Raw genomic sequence first — 24,453 nt, forward strand, 5'->3', positions numbered from 1 at the left:
CACCAACTGGAACTGATATTACGTTGCAGATACCCTCCTATATTAATATATTTTTAATTATTACTTCAACCATTTAGTGTTAGTTATTGGCCAACAATTTTCACATTAAAAGTCGAGCAGATTATTGTTAACATGTTTATTAATTCAATTAAAATAATATCTTTACTATAGGAAAAACATACACACATAATAAATTGTTTGGTTAGTCTATTTATTTGTAGCATACTTACAGTTAATACAAACTACTTATATACACGAAACAAAAGCCTAACATAGTATTAAATATGAGTCATATTAAATAACAACATTTAAACAATGATTATATAAAACCATTCCCGTTTATTTCAAATTATTTTTTCATTATTAATGCCAAAATATTTCATATTACATTATCTATATTGCACTAGTCAGCGACCACAAAGTCCGATGGCATGAAACACCGAAAATATACTTATATTAAATATGAGAAATTTTATTAATCTTCCCTCAATTTTGGAATTGAATATACAACATTTAATTTGTACCAAAATTAATGAATTAAACCGCTAAACATCCATAAATCTTGTTATTTAGCTTAGATAATTTATACGTCTAGATAGTCTCTTGCTGTTAGACAACTGATGAATACAGGCCAGGAATATTAGATTAGTGTGCGTAACAAGCTTAAGCAAGCAAGTCTAACACTTACGAGATGTATGACACTGTGTTAGTGGGCGTTAATTGCTCAAAATATGGGTTAGTTCTAAAGCCTATTTCTTTCGACATTTTCACATCTGTCATAGTCTTATTTAGACATATACTTAAATGATCTAAGATTCAACTTTCAAGTTGTGGCGCCACCTACATTTATGCCGCATTTACAGCTGACAGTCTGTTAAACCCTTACAATTGCAAAATATTAGGAAATTGATATAATATTTGATGTCACTTTTTCAAATACACTTAATAAGTTTGTTATTTTTATTTATACCAAAATATGAGACATTCAATTAAATTATTTTAACTTTCGTGAGACATGATTAACTTATTTGGTAATACGGCTTTATTCACGATTTATCGGTGTGGGTACAAGGACCATTCGGAGGTCCTTCATCAGGGTGAGTGTTAGTAAGTTCGCGATAACGACCCGTCTCTTACTGCGGACTTGTGCAGGTATTGCGCGGCTGGACAGGGCGAGGGTGCGCCGGTGGTGATGACGAGCATAAATAACTTTTCATCTATTATCACTGACATTATGTCACTATTGGTGTCCACCACATAATTATTAACTTATCAATAGTTAATAATTATGAGTATAGTATATATAATCGTGAGTAAAGCCGTATTACTAAATGAGACATGCATGTTTCCGCTTTGAGAACTACGCCAATGTGACGAAATTTATTTACAGTATAGTTTCTCAACTTAAAGCATTTAAATACATTTGTTGTACATACATAGATAGCACAGGATGTTTGTGATAAGAAGACCCAATACTTACAATATTACTTATTGACTAGTTCACAACTTACATCTAACCACTAACTACAGGAAGCTTTTTACAATGTCATTGAACAATATCCATCAAATTTATTGAATGAAATTAATGTGGTCACAATTATGAATATCATTAAAAATATGAAGTATCTACTATTTATATTTGCACAGAACTAAATTGTAGAGAGTGTTTGATTCGGCAGATGAACAGAGTATAATAATTATTTTCACTAAATAATATATTATACATACATTAGTAAAAACTTTTCCTTATCTTAAAAACAAATAAAGTCAGCAACATATAAAAATATGTAGAACACAGCAATATAATATATTTACTAAAATTAATATTGATTATAATTTATTACAACTAGGTAATGTAGGAGAAATGTTAAACTATTAAATAGTAAAGCTTTAAACACTTAATAAAAGGCACCTGTGTATAAAATCATTGAGCACAATAATATTACAATATTAACTGTATATAGTATCAGGAAACAATCATACAATCAGGGTAAAAAAAAACTTATTTACCAAATTTCGGTCAGAGAAAAATTCGAAGCATTTAATAGATCACTATTCATCTTTTCTATTAGGTATCTACATCATGAAATAATGCTAAACTGTGAAAAATCCACATAGATAGTGTAAGGTGTGATTCAGTTTACAACTTCATTTGGAGAATAATTCAACTCTACAGATAAATTGTATTTGTACCCTATATTTACATTTGGTTTGAATCTTCATGTATTATTTACTGTCTTATTATCAAACATAGTGTGAAGTTACGTACCCCAAGCTTAAATTACCTCTCCCTGTCACGTAATTCAGTATTGACAAAGGTAAGGTAAAGACAAAAAGTTTTAAACTTGGAATAACTTTACTTCGCGTTTATTAATAACACAGTTAGAGTACTGGTTAAATGTTAACGATGAATATTGAGTGTATTAATTATTTATACATTTCATAGCAACAACATCAAGAATGACACAATATAAACCAATTATGGATATTTTAGCCATGTCATATCTCTGTTGTTGCAATATGAAGGACAACTAGGTACAGCCGTCTGTTACATTTTGTTCAAAAGTTAATACTGTTAGACCAAGTAAATATAATATACCTTACCTTCTTCAAGACCAATTAGTAACATTATATTAATTTTTTTGTGGTATTAGCTGCGCTTTCGTCTTTAGTCTCTGGTTTCGGTTCATTGTCCTTGAAGAGCAGTGGGATCATGCCCAGAAAGCATCCCAGAGTGATGCCGAGTACCCGACCCTGAAAGACAATTGTTAAGTTTCAAACTACTGTTGTAAAAATGTAAGATTTGCTTTTACAACCGAATGTAAAGTAATTCAAAGTCAACAAAAAAGCAGTTTTGAATAGTCATTATAAATATTTCATTTACACTACTGAATTTGTCATATTACGTTCGGAAAAAGTAGAGTTCGTGAGATAAACGCAAAAGAAACTCGACGGCCACTTTTAAATCAATGAGTATTTTTTTTATGAAAATAAGGACTCGTCCCGAGCAGGACGTTCAGCTGGTGGTAAATAATGCAGTGCCGCTCAGGATAATTGAAAAACCCAAAAATTCTGAGCGCATTTGCCGAGTAATTTCACTAGCTACGGCGCCCTTCAGAACACAGTAATGCTTATAAACATTACTGCTTCACGGCAGAAATAGGCAATTAACAATTGTTGTAATATATCTATAAAAATATCGTTTGTAAGGAGCTGATAATGTTTGTTAGTTACGTTAAAAATTATTCAATTTTTTAATGGAATCAGTGTTTATTACAAGGGTCACGTGATGATCGGGGATCACCTTACAACACAATTGACATAAAAAATAATACTCACGAGATTGGCGAATCTCCTACTGACGGGCATGTCGAGCTGCACGGGCGAGAGCGCAGGCGCGCCAAGCCCCACCAGGGCGGCGGCTCGCTCCACGTAGTAGGAGGAGCCGATGCCGATCACGTCGCTGAAGGTGTTGCCGAGAGCTGCCGCCGCCATCGTCGACAGCGTGATGTACGCGCTCATGCTGCTCTCTATGCTGTCTCCCTTACATCAGATTCAATTAGTTATATATTAGTCTGGCCATAAACACTGTTACAATTTAAAAAAAAATACATTTGAATTTGGAATTTGTCATTTTTATATGATTGTTCATTGAGTTTTCTCATTTTGGCGCCAATACATTGTGCAATATTAAAATGGAGTGGGGTGATAAAGAGAGCCAAATGCAATTTTTTAAACTCTTCATATGAGTAAAATTGTTGTACCGGGCCATTAATAGTTACATTGAGACCTTCTATGTTTGTGTCGGAAAATGATCTGGCCGTCCACATAATGTTCATACGAAAAAGGTGGTCACTATCCGACTTCAGTGATGGTTTGGTGGGGTATTAGCTATGAAGGAGTGACCGAGCCATACTTTTGTGAAAAAGGTCTCAAAACATCGGCACAGGCGTATAAAGATACCATTCTTGAGAAGGTGAGTAGAATCAATATTTTTCCATCAAAGTTGGTCGTAACATGGACCTCATTGATCAACATCACTTTAAAGCCCTTACTCCAAAAAATTTATATACTTATATCAAAAATTGTGCGCATCTAAATTTAGTACCTGCACATTATCTTATCTGTATGACCTGTTCAACTCTCAGGTAGTGGCTCCATCTACAGGATCTACTTTACAGTTGATAACCTGCTCAACCCCAATATTTGCATATTAGGAAATTGAATTGAGATGTCGCTCTTTCAACAGTTTAGAGTTCGAATTTAATTTGTAACAATGAATAAATGCTAATTTTTGGTGATTGATTGATTATTATTTAAAATATTGAGAGTAGAGAAGAAGACTGCTGTGTATAGAGTTTGCACAAGTGTGTTGAAAAACGCCGTACGAACTGTGTTTGAATGTCGCATTGACTATGACAGTCTCGGTTGCCTTACCGCGCTCACCAGTGGCAGGCGCTTATCCATAATTATAATATTAATACCACCTCGGCGATATGGTCGATAGACTATACACTGCCCTTAATGGACGAATTATGAAAAAACAATTATAATACCATCTCGAAAATGATGGCTAGTTAAAGTAAGTACAATAGTTTTATAATGTAAGTACATATTATTATAACTTATTGTACCTACTTATAATTTGATTATTTATTCTTTTATATCTATATTATTTCTATATGTATAATATAATGTGATATTTAGTCTCGTATACTTAAAAATAAATAAATATGTGCTAATTGTCTACAGTGTTTTATAACTTAACAATTTGAAAATATTGATATGTTGATGATTTACTACCAACACTAAATATGAACTATAAAGAAACACTTACAGCAATGATCATTATGAAGTTGTCGAGAAAACCAAAGCCAATGAATGGTATGGAGTTTGCTAATGACACTGAAATCAACAAAATAGCAAATAAGTTTAAAAAAAAAATAGATTTAAAATTAAACCTATTTTAATATGTACTTATGATTCTAATACAAAAACCAGTTATTATTGGTTTATGCAGATGTATCTAATATTTGTGCAAACATCAAATGTTAGTTATTGTTAATAATGCTAGAGTTATTTACTATGCACTCATGGCAGGTGGTAAAAAATATTCTATTCGGGTTTATTTGTACAACAAAGTGAAATAAAAAAATAAAAGTTCTCTATGTAAAAAATTCACTTAAATATTAGTCAGGATGTTTTTTAGTTTCCCAACCTCCGTTAGGCGGAGTCCGTTAGTTACATGACGTTTTTGACAAATATTGTCATAAAAATACTTACAATGCAATAATTCCTTAGTGGAAGGTTTTGGTACTGTAGCAGCTGAAAACAAATAATAATTTTACTTTAATATATTCTGAACTCACAATAATATCACAAGATATTATGAAAACTAGTTGTTTGTAATGAGACAGTGTAATGAGAAGTGATTTAAAAATCTATTATGAATAAAAATATTTGAATTTGAATGTAAAAAAGAAACCAAAACTTCCACATAAATTGACTTCCTCATCTGACTCACAGACACTATCAATATGTAATATCTAATCTAAGATTATCTAGAATCCTCATTTTATGTCATCCCAGTCAATTAGGATATCATCCCCACCATCGGGATGTGTGGCGGTCCTCCACAGTGCGGTTTTCAAGGAGCTTTCTTCCACATACTACAAAGCTGTGGAATGAGCTTCCTTGTGCAGTGTTTCCGGGATGATATGACATGGGTACCTTAAAAAAAAAGCACATACACCTTCCTTAAAGGCCGGCAACGCTCTTGTGATTCCTCTGGTGTTGCAAGAGAATGTGGGCGGCAGTGATCACTTAACACCAGGTGACCTGTACGCTCGTTTGTCCTCCTATTCCATAAAAAAAAAATTAATGATGAATGAATGAGAATGTCAATCTTCATTTTCAAATCCATTTATTAAAGAAATGCATCATCATCATCATCATCATCACATCACTTTCATACCACTACCAAGCTGAAAATAATGAATGTCATCCAATAGATGGTTTGAAACATTTTATTCTGTAGATCTGATATTTATTGTAGAGTTGATAATATCAATCTCTTTAGGATAGAAATTGGTCATTTGTAAGAAAGTGCCTTGAAAGTGTTTGCCTTATATACAAACGGTAGATACTGTTAGGTTTTTTTGTTGGCTTCTGAACCTTATACACACACTGTTTTAGATCATGAGGTCATCACTACATCGATAACCTCATGACTCGAAAAAAGACAAGAATTGAAACTAGTACTTACCATATTTCTTTTTTAACCAGTCTTCAGGAACCGGACAATAGCTGCCGGTTGGGTCTACATCACCTAAAGTCTGAGCTTTGCTAGGCCTTCCAAGTTTGCTCCTCCATCTTTGACCAGCCAGTTTATCTTAAATACACATATATATCCAAAAATTGCAATGAAATTTAAAAATCCACTATCTTAAGTTATGCTACTAACCGAGGCATACCTTCAAATTCTTCTTTTATCTTGTTTGACTCAAACTCATTCAGTGCATTAAAAAGCATTTTTCTCTCTTCGCCATTCAATCGAAGCACAAGTTCGGTAGCATGAGCTTTTGTCAATGGACCAGAGAACTGAGATGGTTCCTCGAAGTCTTTTGATGTCGGTCCCAACCCTAAATATCTTTTGTTTACATAGTCTAATCCAACTGGTGCATGTTTTTTTAACAACAAATCACTCCTATAAATAATATTAACATAACAATACCGCACTTGAGAACTTGTTACACTTGCTTTTATAATGTTAGAGGAGCTGCAATATCTTGAGATTTTTAAAAAAGCTTTCATTTTGAAAAAACTAAAAGGTAACCGGTAGATAGTACGTACTAGGTTCTCGGTTCTCACTGCAGACTGCTCAAAGACTAAAGAGTACAATAATATATATGGGACAGGGGACTGCTCCAAAATTACGAATTCCAATGGCAATTGGCATTGACAGTTGTCACTTCCAGTTGCTATTTTGACAATTTTAAAGCTTTGAAGTCCTAGCAGTGCGATAGAAAGAGCTTAAAGGCCGGAACACATTACCGCAACTCTGCGCAGCGCTACACTGAGCGGCACAAAGCTGAAAGCGTCAAAATATTATTTCAATCTTTTTGTATGGAGCATCTCGTACTGGAGCATTGCACTGCGCGTGGTGGCATAGATGCCTCCGAGAGAACATATTGACGGGCAGCGCCGCGACGCGCAGTTCATTGACGCTCAGTGCGACAGAGCAAGCGACGCGATAAGTTTATAGAATTTTGTCTTATAAATTAATAAAATTAACTTTATTAAAAAACAAAAAATAATAGAAATTTATTAGTTAAATTTAATTAATTTTTTATTTTATTCATATATTGGATGCAAATACAAAATATATTTTTAAAGTGAAACTTTTATAACATCGTCTCAAACTTTTTCGTCTGTGTGTTGCATGTCGCGTGACGGTCGGGTGGCACCTATAGTTCGCAGCAGCTGACCGTGTAATGTATAGACTATTACTCATTTGTGCCAGTGTTCCATGCTATTTTGTTTGTTTTCATTATTTCGCATTATCATTCCAATTTCCCAAGTATAAAATTTAGTATAGATAAAGCGATTTTTATACCCTAAATAGAATATTATTCCAAAAATTTTAAGTTAAATGTCTATGATGTGAAAAAAAGTTTCACTTTTACCGTGGGTTCATAAAACCACACAATCCTTTTATTTTGTATATTATAGCCATTGTAAAATACTCTATTGATTAAAAAGAGTGGCTCAATTTTTTCCGAATATTTTGGTAGATTCAGTAATTTAAAAGAAATATATTTTATAGTAATGCTTGAAAATCGCTTAGTAGCCTAACTGAATGAAGTATTTTTGACTTTGATTTTTGACGTCTTATTTTTTTTTCTCTTCCATAATTGGTTCTTCTTCTGCACACAATAAAGAAATAATGACTAAATCCTCGTCACTATCGCCCATCTTGTAATGTTGCTCGCACGTGAAATGGTACAGAAATGACGCGAGCTGCCGCTTACTGCAGTTGTAATGCGAAAGGTACCGTCAAGCGAGGTGAAGCGACGCGCCGCGTAAGCACTAAATGCTCAAATGCATACCTTTACAATCACAATAAAACATTAGATCACGATTATTGTTACAGAGATGATTGGAATGGTTTACAAGCCGCCAGCTAAAACTATTTGAAAAAAAAAAAATTTTTCGAATTCACACTGCAATTTTTGTAACTAACTTTAAAAAAAATGTAATTTATATTTGTAGTGAAAGTGCAATTTTGCGTTTTTTTTAATGGAAAAGGAGGACAAAGAAGCGTACCTGGTGCAAAGTGATCACCGCCACCCACATTCTCTTGCAACACCAGGGGAATTACAGGACCGTTGCCGATCTTTAAGGCGCTTTCTTTGAAGGTTCCCATGTCGTGCCGTCTCGGAAACACCGCACAAGGAAGCTCATACCACAGCCTTGTAGTACGCGGAAGAAAATTCCTTGTACCCAACTGTGGAGGACCACAACACATCCAGATGGTGGAGATGATATCCTAGTTTGTGGCATGTGGTGCGAAGCGTAAATTCGTGGACCTTTCTGCGCAATCCTAAGTGATCCAGCCACAGAGTACAGGGTCCCCGACGATTCGAGCTGCTTTACGTTGCACGTGGTCAATTGGATTGAGCTGATACTGGAATGCGCCAGACCATAGATAACAGCAATACTCCATATGTGGCCGGACTTGCGCTTTGTAGAGCGCTAGAATGTGGGGCGGCTTGAAGTATTGGCGGCGGCTTGGTATTTATGACGCCCAGATTCAAGTTTAATTATCTTGACTTTTGCTGCAAAGCTTTTAATGAGATATGAAGGAAAGAAGATGGACAATAATAAAATAAATATTTGTTATTGTGTATAAAAAAGATGTGGTGTCGTGAGACGCCAGGTAGGAACGAAGTTCCTTCGGCTAATGTAGAATCGACACAATTTGTAAAAAAAACTTAATTTTTTAAGTTATATTACATCTATTACTTGATTTAAGATGGATAGCAACTCTACAATTCTTCCATACATTTATATAACATTACATTTTGCATTAAACTGTATCGTAATTTAAAATCCCTTCTAGAGATGGCGGTAAATTGCATTAGATGACCACGTAACTTTACTACGGCATATAAGATGGCGCCACGTTCTCTGTTTGAAAATATTTTTACAATTTTATGAAATCTGATTTGTTTTAAGTTATATTACATCTATTACTTGATTGCCAATGACAAGATTGTCAACCCTGCTAAGATTTCTTGCACTCACATAATAAAGTCCATTAGAAAAAGAAAGGTATTATACACTACTCGCTTGCGTATACGACTGTCGCGCCTGCGCACGTCTCATTTAACGGTTTTATTGTACGGACTTTTTCTTACGGTTTTACTCTCACTTTTTTTTCAGTTCGGTCCCGCAGCAAAATCCCTATCTCCTCCAAGCCTGCCGTAAGGAACTTCGTTCCAAAAAGTTTATTATTATTATTAGTATTATAAGTAATTCTTATTAATCAGTCTCGTCATTAAATTATATTGCTGAAAAAAGAAGGAGAAAGAGAAAGGTATTATACACTACTCGCTTGTGTATACGACTGTCGCGCCTGCGCACGTCTCATTTAACGGTTTTATTCCACGGACTTTTTCTTACGGTCCAATATGTCTGATTTTTTTGGAACGAAGTTCCTTACTTGGAATTGATAGGCTTGGCTTGGAGGAGATAGGGATTTTGCTGCGGGACCGAACTGAAAAAAATGTTATAGTAAAACCGTAAGAAAAAATCCGTGGATAAAAGTGCGTGGAATGAAACCGTTAAATGAGACGTGCGCAGGCGCGACAGTCGCATACACTAGCGAGTAGTGTATATATTATCAATATTATTATATTAATATATGATAACGATTATAGCAATATTAGAACGAATATTTTACAATTTGTGTCGATTCTACATTAGCCGAAGGAACTTCGTTCCTACCTGGTGTCCCATTTTAATTATAATTATCTTCCAAATCTAAAACATCATCATCAACATAATCATGGACGCTGTTTTTGATCGGGGCTCCAGTAGTATATGAGACGGAGCATATACGACAGACACTGGAACATGCAATTCCTGCTTACCGGCAGCCACATCGCATCCCACCAATCGTGCAGCGGCAAAATATGGTGTTAAGAATGGAGTCACGTTGGTGGTCAACGATTTTAGGATGCCATCGTCTCCTCGGTAGGGAACCCCCTAGCCGGTATCTGTAAAAGAAGTAATATGATCAGCGAAAAATATGTTCCTCAAATATACATTTATAATAGAATACTTGACAACTTCTGTGATTAATGATACCTGCAGGAACACTCTCAATGAGTGCTGCCTGGAAGGTCCTCTGGTAGCAGGAATGGTGGCCAGATCTAATTCGGCTTCATCGATGCTCTCAAAAAACTGAGTATTTATTGAGATTTTTTTGCCACTAATTACCAGGAACAGTTTCAATAGTATGAGAGTACCGCGAACTCACTACACTCATGGAGGACCTCCGAATGAACTGAAACTCGTCGGTACCAACCGCATGTGCCCGGGTTATAGGATTGTTAAACTTTCGGAATACCCGCATGGCAGTTGAATGTTGATACTTCAAGTTCATAGGCGTTAATATTCTTATGAACTGGATAATAATATTTTGACATTGACGCTGATACCGTCTGACAATTGTCACTTGAAAATTTAAATTATTCATGAAAGTAATGGTTAAATGCTCTTTGATTATTCAATGAAAATTGAAAACATTGAATTGAATATATGAATATTACGAAATTTACAAAAATAATGTAAACATCAAATATATTTTAATGTTTTAATTAAATGTTTAAATAAGTTGCTTCTTTGTTTTATTAAGTTGATGAGTGGATAGTACAAGAAAATTAATTTATGAAGCGTAACTGTTGATTATCCAACGGAAATTGTCTTAATATATAGTGATTATAAAATCAACAATGCACAATGTTGGAAGGTTTGGTAGCTTGGGTGTTAAACAATTATCTCGGAAAGTATGTAGGAAACTTGAACACCGACCAACTCAGTGTGGCCCTCCTATCTGGTAAGCAACATGGTAAACATATTAGAACTTCCACAATTAAATAAATAAGTACATTCCGCTTCCTGCTTTTTATGTTTTGTTGAATGTCTAATACGATCATCGTTATTTGTAAAGATTTATCTTAATAAAATTTTTCATATATCAGTGTAATATTAAAGAAATGTATCTCCTGTTTTAGGTAAGGTTGAATTAGAAAACTTGCCTCTAAGAAAGGATGCGCTGCGACACTTGGGGTTGCCAGTGGAGATTAAAGCAGGGTTTATTGGTAAAGTCCAGCTCCAAGTACCAGTGCGACAGATCAGATCAGCTCCCTGGCTGATAGCCATTGAGAAACTATATTTAGTTGCAGCACCGTTTAATTTGGATGAGGTTTGTTGCATATCATTGTTTATTTGGGCATCTTCCAAAATACTTTGTGGCTGTGTTTGACAAAATATATAACATTGTGTGTATAATTACATACTATCAATATTGATGGATGTATAAGTAATGTATATGACACCTTAACCCACTTATTTAAAATTTAAGAATTAAAATGTTCAGTTAATTGGATATTAATATCTTATGTAAAACTAATAAGCCAAACTGGCTTCAAAGAAACTGGGCGTCATAAATAGAGCACGGCAATACTTCAAGCCGGCCCACATTCTAGCGCTCTACAAAGCGCAGGTCCGGCCTCACATGGAGTATTGCTGTCATCTCTGGTCTGGCGCACCCCAGTATCAGCTTGATCCATTTGACCGCGTGCAACGCAGAGCAGCTCGAATTGTCGGGGACCTAGTACTCTGAACTGCTGGATCACTTGGCGTTGCGTAGAGACGTCGCTTCATTGTGTGTCTTCTACCGCATTTATCACGGGGAGTGTTCCGAAGCGCTGTTTAACCTGATTCCTGCCGCCGAATTCCAGCATCGCACGACACGCCACAAGTTAGGATATCATCCCCACCACCTGGATGTGTGGCGGTCCTCCACAGTGCGGTTTTCAAGGAGCTTTCTTCCTCGTACCACGAAGCTGTGGAATGAGCTTCCTTGTGCGGTGTTTCCGGGATACGACATGGGTACCTTCAAGAAAAGCGCGTACACCTTCCTTAAAGGCCGGCAACGCTCTTGTGATTCCTCTGGTGTTGCAGGAGAGTGTGGGTGGCGGTGATCACTTAACACCAGTTGACCCGTACGCTCGTTTGTCCTCCTATTACATAAAAAAAAAAAACAATATTAGTTTCATGAGTATTTTGCCTTGTTTGTTGTGTTGACTGAGTGTTCATAAAATCAATTGGTATTGCATTTTTTTTTAAATATTTTATTATTGTGTAAAGAATTCACCAATAATCCCAAAGTGGTTGCTCTAAGCTACAATTATCTGATGTCATTAGTCATAAGTCAAAATAAAAAATGATGTAATCAAAACCTTGATAGTGAAATTGGTCACAATGATAAGATAGCATAAAAGTGTTTCAAGAATAAATTTGTTTGTATATTATTATATCTTTTACTATTGTTGTTCTGGCAAGCATTGTTTTTCCATATAAATAAAGGACCCTGCACCCGCTAATTGTATGAATGGTCTGTAATGAAATGTCATTGACTGAATTATTTGTATTGCAAATATATAGGCATTTCTTAACCAAAATATAAGTAGTCACCAACACCACAACACATATACTAAAATCTTCTCCAAAATGTGCTGCATCTTTTGGTATTGTATTTGCAAGTGGACCTCCAGCTTCCTCACTGGGTGCAGCATACAAGTCGTTGTCTATGGTTTTGCTCGAATCCCAAGCCTGTGAACACTGGAGTGCCCCAAGGCTGTGTGGTATCTCCCACGCTGTTTCTTCTGCATATCAATGATATGTTGGACACCTCTAACATACATTGCTATGCAGACAACAGTACTGGTGATGCCATATACACGGGCCATGCAGGTCTCTCTCGGGAAAACGTCGACCAGTGCCGGGAGAAACTTGTGTCTTCTATCGATTCCTCTCTCGAGAAGGTCGCGGAATGGGGTAAATTTAACCTTGTCTAATTTAACCCCCAGAAGACCCAAGTTTGCGCGTTTACCACAAAAAAAAACCCCATTTGTCATATCACCGTTCTTTGATAACACTTCCCTTAAAGCCTCGCCTAGTATCGGAATACTGGGTCTCGAAATCTCGAGCGTTTGCTTATTCCGTGGCCATCTGGAGGGCAAAGACAAATTGGCTTCGAAGAAGCTGGGCGTCATCAATAGAGCACGGCAATACTTCAAGCCGGCCCACATTCTAGCGCTCTACACCTACACCTCGAATTGTCGGGGACCCAGTGCTCTGTGAACGGCTGGATCACTTGCCGTTGCGTAGAGACGTCGCTTCATTGTGTGTCTTTTACCGCATTTATCACGGGGAGTGTTCCGAAGAGCTGTTCAACCGGATTCCTGCCGCCGAATTCCACCTTCGCACGACACGCCCCAAATTAGGATATCATCCCCACCATCTGGATGTGTGGCGGTCCTTCACAGTGCGGTTTTCAAGGAGCTTTCTTCCACGTACTACAAAGCTGTGAGCTTCCTTGTGCGGTGTTTCCGGGACGATACGACATGGGTACCTTCAAAAATAGCACGTATACCTTCCTTAAAGGCCGGCAACGAGCCTGTAATTCCTCTGGTATTGCAAGAGAATGTGGGCGGCGGTGTTCACTTAAAACCAGGTGACCTGTATCCTCTGTCATCCTCTTTCATCCTCTTCCATAAAAAACAAATTGTATAACAAAATGTCTACAGTAATAGATGTCAGCTATTTGTCCTTTATACGATCCATTTTTAGTTCCCAGTTACACTGTTTGATAGCATAAAGCGGTATTAATTATGATGATTTTGGTTGTAGTGGGACAGTGCAGTGGAAGCATCAATTGCCCATGAGAGGAAGGTGTCTGTGTTGGATACTTTGGAGGCGCAGTGGCGAGCCGAGCACGAGGCCAACGATGGTGGATACTACGCGGCCTCCTACTCCTCTTGGCTTAGCTATGGCACCGGATTTATGGCTAACATTGTTGAAAATCTCCAGGTAATTCTTGTTTTTGACATCTAAAAATAAAAAATAATAATAACTTACTCAGTATCACTCATTCATTGATTAAAATAATATGTTTTCAGCTAAAGATAAACGACGTGCATATCCGCTACGAGGATTCGCTGACATGCCCGGGGCGCACGTTCGCATGCGGGCTCACCGCGGATTCTTTGGCGGCGGAGTCGTGCGACGCAAACTGGCAGCGTGGGTTCACGCCCCTCGCCGACCCCTGTTCCTTCAAGCTGCTGGAGCTGGCGAACCTGGCGCTCTACTGGGACCCCATGCCGCCCAATCTCATGATGGCGAACTGTACGCTCGCCGAACTCGCGGTGAGATGTTATTGGGGCTTTCTTAATACGTTTATTATACAGCGAAATTGTGGAATGAACTTCTGCTGCTGTGATGGTTACCATCAGATGATCATTAAAACACAGTGATAAAATGTGCTCAATTTGTTAAATCGAGATCTTTAAGGTTTAATTTTTAATTTCAATAAAAATGAAATAATATCCATAATTTCTTTTCCAGGAGAGTATGAGTGGAAGTCGCTCTGCTCAGCACGAGTACGTAGTTCGTCCGGTCGGCGCGAGCGCGCGCCTCCGCAGAGAGCGCTGCGAACAGCCACTGAGGGATCGCTCGCGGCCAAGACTGGCCTGCCACCTCACCCTTGACGCCGTCGCGCTGAGGCTCACCTCGGTAACATCCGACAACGATGAGAATACGATCCCATCAAATACATACATGTGAAATTAGAGCCAAGTTCAATATTATAATATTATGGGCCTTAGAAATTAGATCTAAATGGGTGCTAAGTTCAATGGTCAGTCCTGAAATTGATTTATAATAGCATAAAATATTTTATAACAATTTGAAATATTCTTCTAACTTAGGATTATATATTGAAGCCTAAGGTCTGACTGCTAGTTCGCATGTTTATGTGAAAAAGTTTTTGAGGGAGTGAAAATTAGCTCCAAATGGTTCGTGTTTGCACACGGTGTCGCCAGTTCTGTTAGCTATATACAGGGTGTGCCAAAGTTATGGGACATGAAGGGAAAGTACCTTAAATATCGAAGATAGGCTATTTTACTGAAAGAAGACTTTATGTTATTTTTAAAAGTTAGTAATTCTGCATTCAAAGATTTTCTAAAATCGAACCGACTTAAATGTAAAAAAAAAAATACCCCTACTCTTATGATGCCAATCGAAAGAATGGCCAAAAACTAATAACTCTTTTTAAGTAACATATATACAGGATATGTATAATGTTTCATTACAATACAGTTTATAAATTGTTTCTTTTTTATTTGATAGAGTCAGTACGGGGAGATGTGCGGGTGCGTGCGTGGCTTGGAGCGCATCGGTCGACTGCGGGACGTGCGAGCGCTGCGGCCCGACGTGCCGCTCAACGGACACGCACGGCTGTGGTGGCAGTACGCTGTGGCCGCGCATTTGCCGCACCACGCTTGTGCTTGTACGTAGTGATTGAGACCCCGCAAACTGCAGACTTTCGATCGGCCGATAGTTTGTTTGAGTTCGGCTGTTAAGTGCGCACACTGGCCCGACTAAACAGTTAGGTCTGTGATGAGTGCGCACACTAGACAACTATCGGCCGACAGTTTTAGGGACGATTCGCTATTAGTTTTAAATCGGCTATTGATGAGTCTGGCCGACTAAACAATCGGTGGTGTGCGCGCCTAGAAGAGCGCTGTACTGATTCAACAGTCGGCCGATAGTTTGCTGAGGGTTCAGTTTGAAGGCAATCGTGTAGTCCATCAAACTTTTTTGTCGGCCAATACCAAATCGTTATAATATGTGCACTCTTATAAATCTTCATACTGATTAAGAAACCAACCAAACTATCGGCCGATCAAAAGTCTGCAGTTTGCGGGGTCTCTTATAGTGATTCCGACCCTTACCAAGTATGCATGGTCTACATAAATAACAAGTCATCATTGTTTCACAGGGATGAAACCCAAACCCACATGGGAGTCTTGCTTGGAGCAAGCGAAAAAGAGCCGTGAATACGTTGAGATATGTCTGAATATTCTGTGTAATCCAGCGGGAACGTTGCCGCCTGATTGCAAGCAAGCCAAAGATGACTTTGAGTGGAACAACCCACTTTCAGTTCTCAAACCGCTCAGAGAGGTTTGTATTGCAGATGTTTCGTAACTTAATGATTGTAAACTATTCACTTGGCTGAGATTCGCATCATACTAACAGGTTACTTATCGTGAGATAGTAAATAATTATGAAAGATAGAGCTTCCTCTCACACTGAAGTTGTTTTGTTGTGATGTCCTTCTGTAAGTCAGCCGTGCATTTCGAGTAGAATAAAGTTGCAATGTTTGCATGCAGATCGCAATGCGGCGTGTGCCGAAAACCACGCCGTCAGTGGCTGCCGAGGACAAAACAGGACGCTCGGTGCTCGTTCGCTGGTTCCCGGAATGGTGGGGTTGGTACACACCAGAAGCCTCCACCAACAATACTTCGGCAGCCGCATCTGCGCCCGAGGACACCCACCTCGAACACGAGATACTAGACGTGATTGCCGACTCTATGGATGACAACACCGTGCTGCGGCGTGACGCCCTGTTCCTGCTGTTCGAGTTTACACTGCATACCGGATCATTCGATCTCTGCTCTGATAACCAGTACGATAAGTAAGTTAAATTCTTAAACATTATCTAGAATTCTGTCAACTAATGAAATGTAGGAAATAAATAAACTGTAGACAAAGTCATAGAAGAAAGATGACGATTTTACTTATTAATTTACATTTTTTGATTTACTCGCGTAAAGCATTTAGTAATTGACGTTTGTGTATTTTGTTGCATCACTTTGCATATACTGTAATTGTAATTATTTGTAAAATTAAATGAACCTGTAATACAATTCTGTTTTTAAGAAGAAACCTTAAAGTTTTTTGCTCGTTCTTCTCTAAGGAAATCTGCCTTTCGAACGAGCTATATGAAAAAGTGACATATTTCAAGTGTAATGCAATTAATCTATGAAATAAAATATTTTTGTTTTTTTGTTTGTTTAAATGCTTCTCTCGTGACCCTACACAGTGTCAACGAAAGCGAGGGAGAGAATGTCGTGACAGGTGTGGAGCTACAGTTCAGTATGGTGTGCGCGCGGCTGGAGTCCCGCCCCCGCGCCGGCGCTCTCGCCGTGCACGCCTCACTGGGCGCCGTGTGTCTCCGAGACCGCATCCATCCGCGCACGTTGTTTCCCGTGCTCGTCGCGCCGCAGGTACAGTTCAGTATGGTGTGCGCGCGGCTGGAGTCCCGCCCCCGCGCCGGCGCTCTCGCCGTGCACGCCTCACTGGGCGCCGTGTGTCTCCGAGACCGCATCCATCCGCGCACGTTGTTTCCCGTGCTCGTCGCGCCGCAGGTACAGTTCAGTATGGTGTGCGCGCGGCTGGAGTCCCGCCCCCGCGCCGGCGCTCTCGCCGTGCACGCCTCACTGGGCGCCGTGTGTCTCCGAGACCGCATCCATCCGCGCACGTTGTTTCCCGTGCTCGTCGCGCCGCAGGTACAGTTCAGTATGGTGTGCGCGCGGCTGGAGTCCCGCCCCCGCGCCGGCGCTCTCGCCGTGCACGCCTCACTGGGCGCCGTGTGTCTCCGAGACCGCATCCATCCGCGCACGTTGTTTCCCGTGCTCGTCGCGCCGCAGGTACAGTTCAGTATGGTGTGCGCGCGGCTGGAGTCCCGCCCCCGCGCCGGCGCTCTCGCCGTGCACGCCTCACTGGGCGCCGTGTGTCTCCGAGACCGCATCCATCCGCGCACGTTGTTTCCCGTGCTCGTCGCGCCGCAGGTACAGTTCAGTATGGTGTGCGCGCGGCTGGAGTCCCGCCCCCGCGCCGGCGCTCTCGCCGTGCACGCCTCACTGGGCGCCGTGTGTCTCCGAGACCGCATCCATCCGCGCACGTTGTTTCCCGTGCTCGTCGCGCCGCAGGTACAGTTCAGTATGGTGTGCGCGCGGCTGGAGTCCCGCCCCCGCGCCGGCGCTCTCGCCGTGCACGCCTCACTGGGCGCCGTGTGTCTCCGAGACCGCATCCATCCGCGCACGTTGTTTCCCGTGCTCGTCGCGCCGCAGGTACAGTTCAGTATGGTGTGCGCGCGGCTGGAGTCCCGCCCCCGCGCCGGCGCTCTCGCCGTGCACGCCTCACTGGGCGCCGTGTGTCTCCGAGACCGCATCCATCCGCGCACGTTGTTTCCCGTGCTCGTCGCGCCGCAGGTACAGTTCAGTATGGTGTGCGCGCGGCTGGAGTCCCGCCCCCGCGCCGGCGCTCTCGCCGTGCACGCCTCACTGGGCGCCGTGTGTCTCCGAGACCGCATCCATCCGCGCACGTTGTTTCCCGTGCTCGTCGCGCCGCAGGTACAGTTCAGTATGGTGTGCGCGCGGCTGGAGTCCCGCCCCCGCGCCGGCGCTCTCGCCGTGCACGCCTCACTGGGCGCCGTGTGTCTCCGAGACCGCATCCATCCGCGCACGTTGTTTCCCGTGCTCGTCGCGCCGCAGGTACAGTTCAGTATGGTGTGCGCGCGGCTGGAGTCCCGCCCCCGCGCCGGCGCTCTCGCCGTGCACGCCTCACTGGGCGCCGTGTGTCTCCGAGACCGCATCCATCCGCGCACGTTGTTTCCCGTGCTCGTCGCGCCGCAGGTACAGTTCAGTATGGTGTGCGCGCGGCTGGAGTCCCGCCCCCGCGCCGGCGCTCTCGCCGTGCACGCCTCACTGGGCGCCGTGTGTCTCCGAGACCGCATCCATCCGCGCACGTTGTTTCCCGTGCTCGTCGCGCCGCAGGTACAGTTCAGTATGGTGTGCGCGCGGCTGGAGTCCCGCCCCCGCGCCGGCGCTCTCGCCGTGCACGCCTCACTGGGCGCCGTGTGTCTCCGAGACCGCATCCATCCGCGCACGTTGTTTCCCGTGCTCGTCGCGCCGCAGGTACAGTTCAGTATGGTGTGCGCGCGGCTGGAGTCCCGCCCCCGCGCCGGCGCTCTCGCCGTGCACGCCTCACTGGGCGCCGTGTGTCTCCGAGACCGCATCCATCCGCGTACGTTGTTTACCGTGCTCGTCGCGCCGCAGGTACAGTTCGGCATGTGCGCGCGCACGCACTTTAATATTATATTATGTATTCTAGCGGACGCGACAGACGTTGTCCTGTACACACGTGTTAAAGTTTATAAATCGGTCCAGACGATAGGAGGAGATTACTAACATGCGTAGGAGAATTATCTAAACCAATCAGAAATTCACTGGAACACTCTAAAAATCATCAAAATCGGTCCAGCCATTTAGTTTAATCGGAATCTAAATCATCCTCGAATCTACTTAAACACACAGAAAATTTCATTCAAATCGGTCCAGCCGCTCAGGAGGAGTTCACTGTCAACACATACAGATATATATTTTTCATATAAGCGTGGGCAAACGGGCAAGAGACCCACGTGATGGGAGAAGGTGAGGCAACCGCCCATCAATATCCATAACACCAAGGGTCAAAAGACACGTTGCCCGCCTTAAAGTTGGGAGTTTGCTCCAACCTTGAATTTCCCTAAGTCGTATCGGTTTGGGAAAACTGCAGCCGGTAATTTGTTGTACCAGACGTAAACATGATGCGGATGGAATTTCGGATTTTTACGTAACATTACGGAATTCGGTTACTAGTAAATAATATTTGAATTAACACTGTTACAGGGCATGATCCGTGAAGGTCTTAGCGCGATGAACCCAGCTGCGAGCGCGGCTTCCTGGTGGCGCGCTCACCACGCGACCCCGGCAGCCACCAGCAACGCTCAGAACGGAATCAAGAGTGATGAAAAGGAGCCACTCTTTCAGTTTACATACGAGAAGCGGCCATTTGGTCTTAACTGCGATCACAAGTAAGTACATACAACACAAAGCGTATATAAGCGTTAAAATTTTTTCAAAAGTTGATAAAATGCAAATCTAATTCAAAGATTTGCATTCACCAATCAATTCATACAGTGATCAGTGCCCTGTGTACACTGCTAGTATGCTTGCAGAGTACGCGTGAAGTGTCAGTCGGTGGAGGTGGTATGGTGCGCGGCGGCCGCGCGGTGGGCCGCACGGTGGGGCGGTGCGGCGGGCGCGGGCGACGCGGGCCGCGCCATGGCACACGTGCGGGACCACACGCGGGCCACGCTGCGGACACACTACGAGCGCTTGCTGCACGAGAATCGTCTGCCGGTAACAACACTCGCTGCCATATAATGTTTACATGGTCTACCACCAATCTCATTATTATTGTACCGAACCAGCTTATGAGATCTGGTACAAACTAACGCGGCCATTTTTTTATAATAGTTATTTATGCAACTGTTGTGTAATAAGGGGTATTAAAACACGAATGTGGATTTATCTGTATTTGTGATAATAGTATCACATGAGTGTTTTAATACCTAATTATCAACAGTTGCATACAAGACTTTATCTACACCCAGAATATTGATCCTCTAAAAGATTCTGGAACAGTTAGCTTACTGCTAACATTAAAACACCAGTCCTAGTAGTAGCCTAATATCATTCATTACTGATTATATACAACTAAACTAAGTATTAATGTATCAATTATTTATTTTAGTAGTAATTTGCATTTTGTATGTTTTGTGCATTAATTACTATTCACTTGAATATTCAGCGTTTAAAATAAATCGCTCATTTTTTGTAAACATATAATAAAAATATCGAAGAAAAATGGCGGGGATTCGAATAACCTACTTTTTATTACGGCGCGCGACGTTCTGGATTGTGGAACGCGCGTAAACGAAAATGTTCTTTTTTTGAAATTCATACAGATACCACGTATCGAGTAATAAGAATGTGGCTGTCTGTTGAAATTCTTTGCGCATGAAGGGATTTAAAAAAAAATATGAGTGTTGTTATGAAATTCAGTACAACATTACATCACTCGTTTGGATGATGTAATGGTTATTAGAACATTGGGTGTTTTAATGTTGGCAATAAGCTAACTGTTTCAGAATCTTTAATAGTGGATTTAAAGCATAGGTGTAGATAAAGCTGTAAATACCCTAAACTGTGCCCGCTTTTTTATTACTCGACAATCTATCGTGGAATGTTAGGGTATATAAAACGAAGCATGTTTTTTTTTAACGTTAGTATGACAATTTATTTGTTAATTGGGTATGTTGTAGATTACATTGGATAACGACCTGTGTTCTTGAACCCGTAACCAATGTGTAGTTCACAGTTTTGGAGACTAGTTAGTCTCCAAAACGCTTCTGTGTATTTCAAAATAGACTATAGAAATTAGCATGGAAATTATTTGACCTAGGCACGAAAAGCAGCTCATATTCAAAACTACACCTTCAATGGAAAGAGTTTGTTGTTGTGCTTTCTTATGGTTACTGCATAAGATAAGCTCACAATAACCGACATATAATTTTGGGTACCCTAAACTGTGTTCAAAGTAGAATCACTAATTGTATATATACACAAAATATTGAACTTTATGAATAAGTGTGGTCGTTGATTAAAAAAAAGACGTGTGGCACTCGGGGACTGCCGCGGTGAAGCTATTGTATAGCATTTTTTATCAACTTATGCAATTATAATTATTTTTTTATTTTATTTATGCAGTATAATAAAATTAATTTTAAAAAAGCAAACGGGAACTGTGTAAAATTTAACTTGCAAGATTTGATTACAGACAGACAACGGGACAGGTACAGGAAACTAAATAAAAATGCTGGTCATAATAATAAAAATTAAAAAAACGTGTTAAAAAGGATCGAACCAGGGACCTTCTGCACAACGAGCATATGTGATAACCGCTGTTCCACGGCAACTGTAAAAAGCGGACCGAAATATCTATATACATCTAGTAAGTAAGTGTTAGGTTACGGAATTTCTGGATTCGGTCCCCACGCTCAAGGCCCGCGATAGAAGCTATGCAATAGCTTAAAAATTCACTTTAAGAAACAACGGGCATAAGAAAGCCCAAAACCCAAATTTTTCTACTTTAGTTAGAAAAATTTGTTACTTGAATTCATTCTTATATATTTACCCTTAGATGTACCAATATACGGAATTATATTGTGGGGTAGGGCTGCAGATATTGAAAACATATTTGTGCTGCAGAAAAGAGCAATTCGAGCAGTCTATAAAATGCGTTCAAGGGATTCATTGAGAGAAAAGTTAAGTGACTGTAAATATTATGACATTACACTGCCAGTACATATACGAGAACCTCCTATACGCCCATAAAAATATTAGCCAATTTAAAAAGAATAGTGATGTACACAGTGTCAATACTCGAAACAAACATAAACTCGCAATTCCATCTACTAGGCTCCGTAAAATTGCTAAATCTTTTAAAGTGGATTGTGTTATATTTTATAATAAACTCCCAAATGAAATTAAAATGTTACCTATTAAAAATTTAAATGTATCGTAAAAAATAAATTAACATCTCAGGCCTATTATAATGTGAAAGATAATTTGAATGATAAAGATAGTTGGAATTATTAATATTCTATATTTTGTTAATAAATATTGTTATACTCATTTGAATGCTATTGTAACTTTTGTACTTCATCCTGACTTGCACTAAATAACTTATAAATTTTTACAGTGAATAAAGATTTTTTGACTTTGACTTTGACTATATTGATAATTTACATTTGCAATTTCGTGTTCTTTATGCACATTAATTTCTAATCATCTGATTTGAAAAAGTGTTTGAATTTATTTCTTTACGATAAGTAGCTATCAGCCCAGCTATTTATTAATAACACGCAAAACATGTATTTTTTGTTCGACTAACTAATACTAACCATTCACTTTCAGGCCCTTCAAATTTCTTGTAAATTTGAGCACTTAATACAATATATACAAACAGAAAAATATTTTGTTGCCCACAGAACGAGCGTCGTTCGTGGCAAGTGGAGTTGGACATATCTGCGCCACAGATCCTATTCGTGGAAGATCTATGTGAGCGTGACGCGGCCGTAGTGCTTGTAGACTTTGGGCGGCTGCGGCTGCACAACGCAAACCTCTCTGATGACGACCCAAGAACTGCGCCGTTGGATGACGACGAAGGTACACTTACCCCACGACAGGGTTTTTGGGCTTATCTTAGTCATACAAATTAAATTTGTATCCAAAACTTATGGACGAATGGGGACTCGAACTCGCGACCTCTCTATTTCTGTGTCTTGTTCAACTCTCAGGTTGTGGCTCCGTCTACAGAATCTACTTTACAGTCGATAACCTGCTCAATCCCAATAATAATAATAATAATAAACTTTATTGGCAACATATTTACACTGCTAAAATAGGTCATAGTTTATAATATAATAACTTTAACAAACAAGTAATTTTAACGTAAAATATTAATAATTGCATGTTATTTATTATATGCATGACATTAAAATGGTAAGTCCAATGATTTAAACATGGAAACATTAATTGTGTAGTATACATCTGGAATTTCTATGAACCTACCATACCTAACCTAGATTTAGATGTCTGTGGCGTCAAAAAAACTGTGCTTTTTGGCGACATTAAGTAGGTAACAACTTTTTAGGCCATAGAGTATAGACTTTTTCAAAAACTTAATAAAGTATGTACTTATATTAGTGATCGTGGCTGTATAAATGACAGTTAAGAGTAGAGGAGTAGAAAAAATTGATTATCACATTGATTGCAGAACGTTTTATGACACCGTGCTCCACACCGCCGGGCAGCCTGCTGTCCCCCGCCTCCCCCCCCGACCCGCCGCACACCCCGCCCCGCCCGCTGGACGCCGCGCGACTGCACACCAGCCTGTACGACAGGTGCGGCGTACAGTAGCGGCTACTTAAATTATTTATTATTATTATTATTAGCTTATATTATTATTTTGTTAAAAATGTTATATATTTAACGCTTAAAATTCAAATGTATCGCAATAAAACACACAGATCACTCGAAAGTAGTAGACACTGACAGTCGAATGATATTTCAACATGGCGACCGTAGTTCCTATTTTTGCCACTTCGCAGATAAGTTGGTATTACTCTACCGTCATTATTGCTTTATAGTCCAGCTGATGTTATCACCTGCTCTTATGATAATATATGGTCACGGATAGCCGTATATTATAATATAATTATAATTTAATGTAATTATAATTTAAGTGGTAACAAAAGTACAACTGCACCACTATTTTTTGGAAGACAAAAAAAGAGTGGTGTCAGTAATGGACTCGGGAGAATGTTACACCACATTTCTAGGCTAGGCTAGTTGAACGGCGCCCCTACCC

General features: G+C 40.1%; 3 protein-coding genes across 5 annotated transcripts in view; 2 read left to right on the forward strand and 1 right to left on the reverse strand.

The window, feature by feature from the left end:
- Nucleotides 1-318: 318 nt before the first annotated feature.
- Nucleotides 319-11,442, reverse strand: LOC126965775 (uncharacterized). Of its 3 annotated transcripts, none has more exons than XM_050809547.1 (8): nt 11,325-11,442; nt 10,155-10,280; nt 6,474-6,706; nt 6,266-6,391; nt 5,284-5,325; nt 4,838-4,905; nt 3,340-3,543; nt 319-2,754 (listed from the first exon to the last, which is right to left on the reverse strand). In XM_050809547.1, the coding sequence occupies exons 2-8, from the start codon at nt 10,169-10,171 to the stop codon at nt 2,629-2,631; spliced, it is 816 nt and encodes a 271-aa protein (XP_050665504.1). In that variant the 5' UTR covers nt 10,172-10,280; nt 11,325-11,442; the 3' UTR covers nt 319-2,628. The 3 variants fall into 3 exon arrangements, with proteins under 3 accessions (XP_050665504.1, XP_050665513.1, XP_050665496.1); XM_050809556.1 differs by lacking the exon at nt 11,325-11,442 and adding an exon at nt 10,372-10,389; XM_050809539.1 differs by lacking the exons at nt 10,155-10,280; nt 11,325-11,442 and having other exon boundaries at nt 6,474-6,992.
- On the forward strand, nt 10,804-16,196 carry LOC126965739 (intermembrane lipid transfer protein Vps13D-like). Its single transcript, XM_050809501.1, has 7 exons — nt 10,804-11,122; nt 11,301-11,491; nt 13,984-14,163; nt 14,253-14,498; nt 14,698-14,865; nt 15,481-15,640; nt 16,116-16,196. Exons 1-7 carry the CDS (start codon nt 11,026-11,028, stop codon nt 16,136-16,138), a joined length of 1,065 nt encoding a protein of 354 aa, XP_050665458.1. The 5' UTR covers nt 10,804-11,025; the 3' UTR covers nt 16,139-16,196.
- A 3,043-nt stretch (nt 16,197-19,239) lies between these two features.
- Nucleotides 19,240-24,453, forward strand: part of LOC126965054 (intermembrane lipid transfer protein Vps13D-like) — a 53,079-nt gene continuing 47,865 nt past the window's right edge. The window contains exons 1-5 of the mRNA XM_050808502.1: nt 19,240-19,253; nt 19,866-20,050; nt 20,195-20,378; nt 23,072-23,249; nt 23,860-23,986. Of these exons, the coding sequence (XP_050664459.1) occupies nt 19,869-20,050; nt 20,195-20,378; nt 23,072-23,249; nt 23,860-23,986 (671 nt within the window). The 5' untranslated portion in view covers nt 19,240-19,253; nt 19,866-19,868. The remainder of the gene's footprint in view (nt 19,254-19,865; nt 20,051-20,194; nt 20,379-23,071; nt 23,250-23,859; nt 23,987-24,453) is intronic.

This window comes from Leptidea sinapis, chromosome 1 (assembly GCF_905404315.1).
Source record: "Leptidea sinapis chromosome 1, ilLepSina1.1, whole genome shotgun sequence".
Taxonomy (NCBI): domain Eukaryota; kingdom Metazoa; phylum Arthropoda; class Insecta; order Lepidoptera; family Pieridae; genus Leptidea; species Leptidea sinapis.

Bases quoted from the DNA above. Each gene is read 5' to 3' on its own strand.
- LOC126965775 (XM_050809539.1), bottom strand. From the start codon at position 6,813: ATGAAAGCTTTTTTAAAAATCTCAAGATATTGCAGCTCCTCTAACATT. The intron at 4,906-5,283 runs GTAAGTATTTTT...TGTTGATTTCAG, and splicing joins CACTAAGGAATTATTGCATT to TGTCATTAGCAAACTCCATA. The intron at 2,755-3,339 runs GTGAGTATTATT...ATTGTCTTTCAG, and splicing joins GTAGGAGATTCGCCAATCTC to GGTCGGGTACTCGGCATCAC.
- LOC126965739 (XM_050809501.1), top strand. From the start codon at position 11,026: ATGTTGGAAGGTTTGGTAGCTTGGGTGTTAAACAATTATCTCGGAAAG. The intron at 11,492-13,983 runs GTTTGTTGCATA...TTTTGGTTGTAG, and splicing joins CACCGTTTAATTTGGATGAG to TGGGACAGTGCAGTGGAAGC. The intron at 15,641-16,115 runs GTACGTAGTGAT...ATAAATAACAAG, and splicing joins GCCGCACCACGCTTGTGCTT to TCATCATTGTTTCACAGGGA.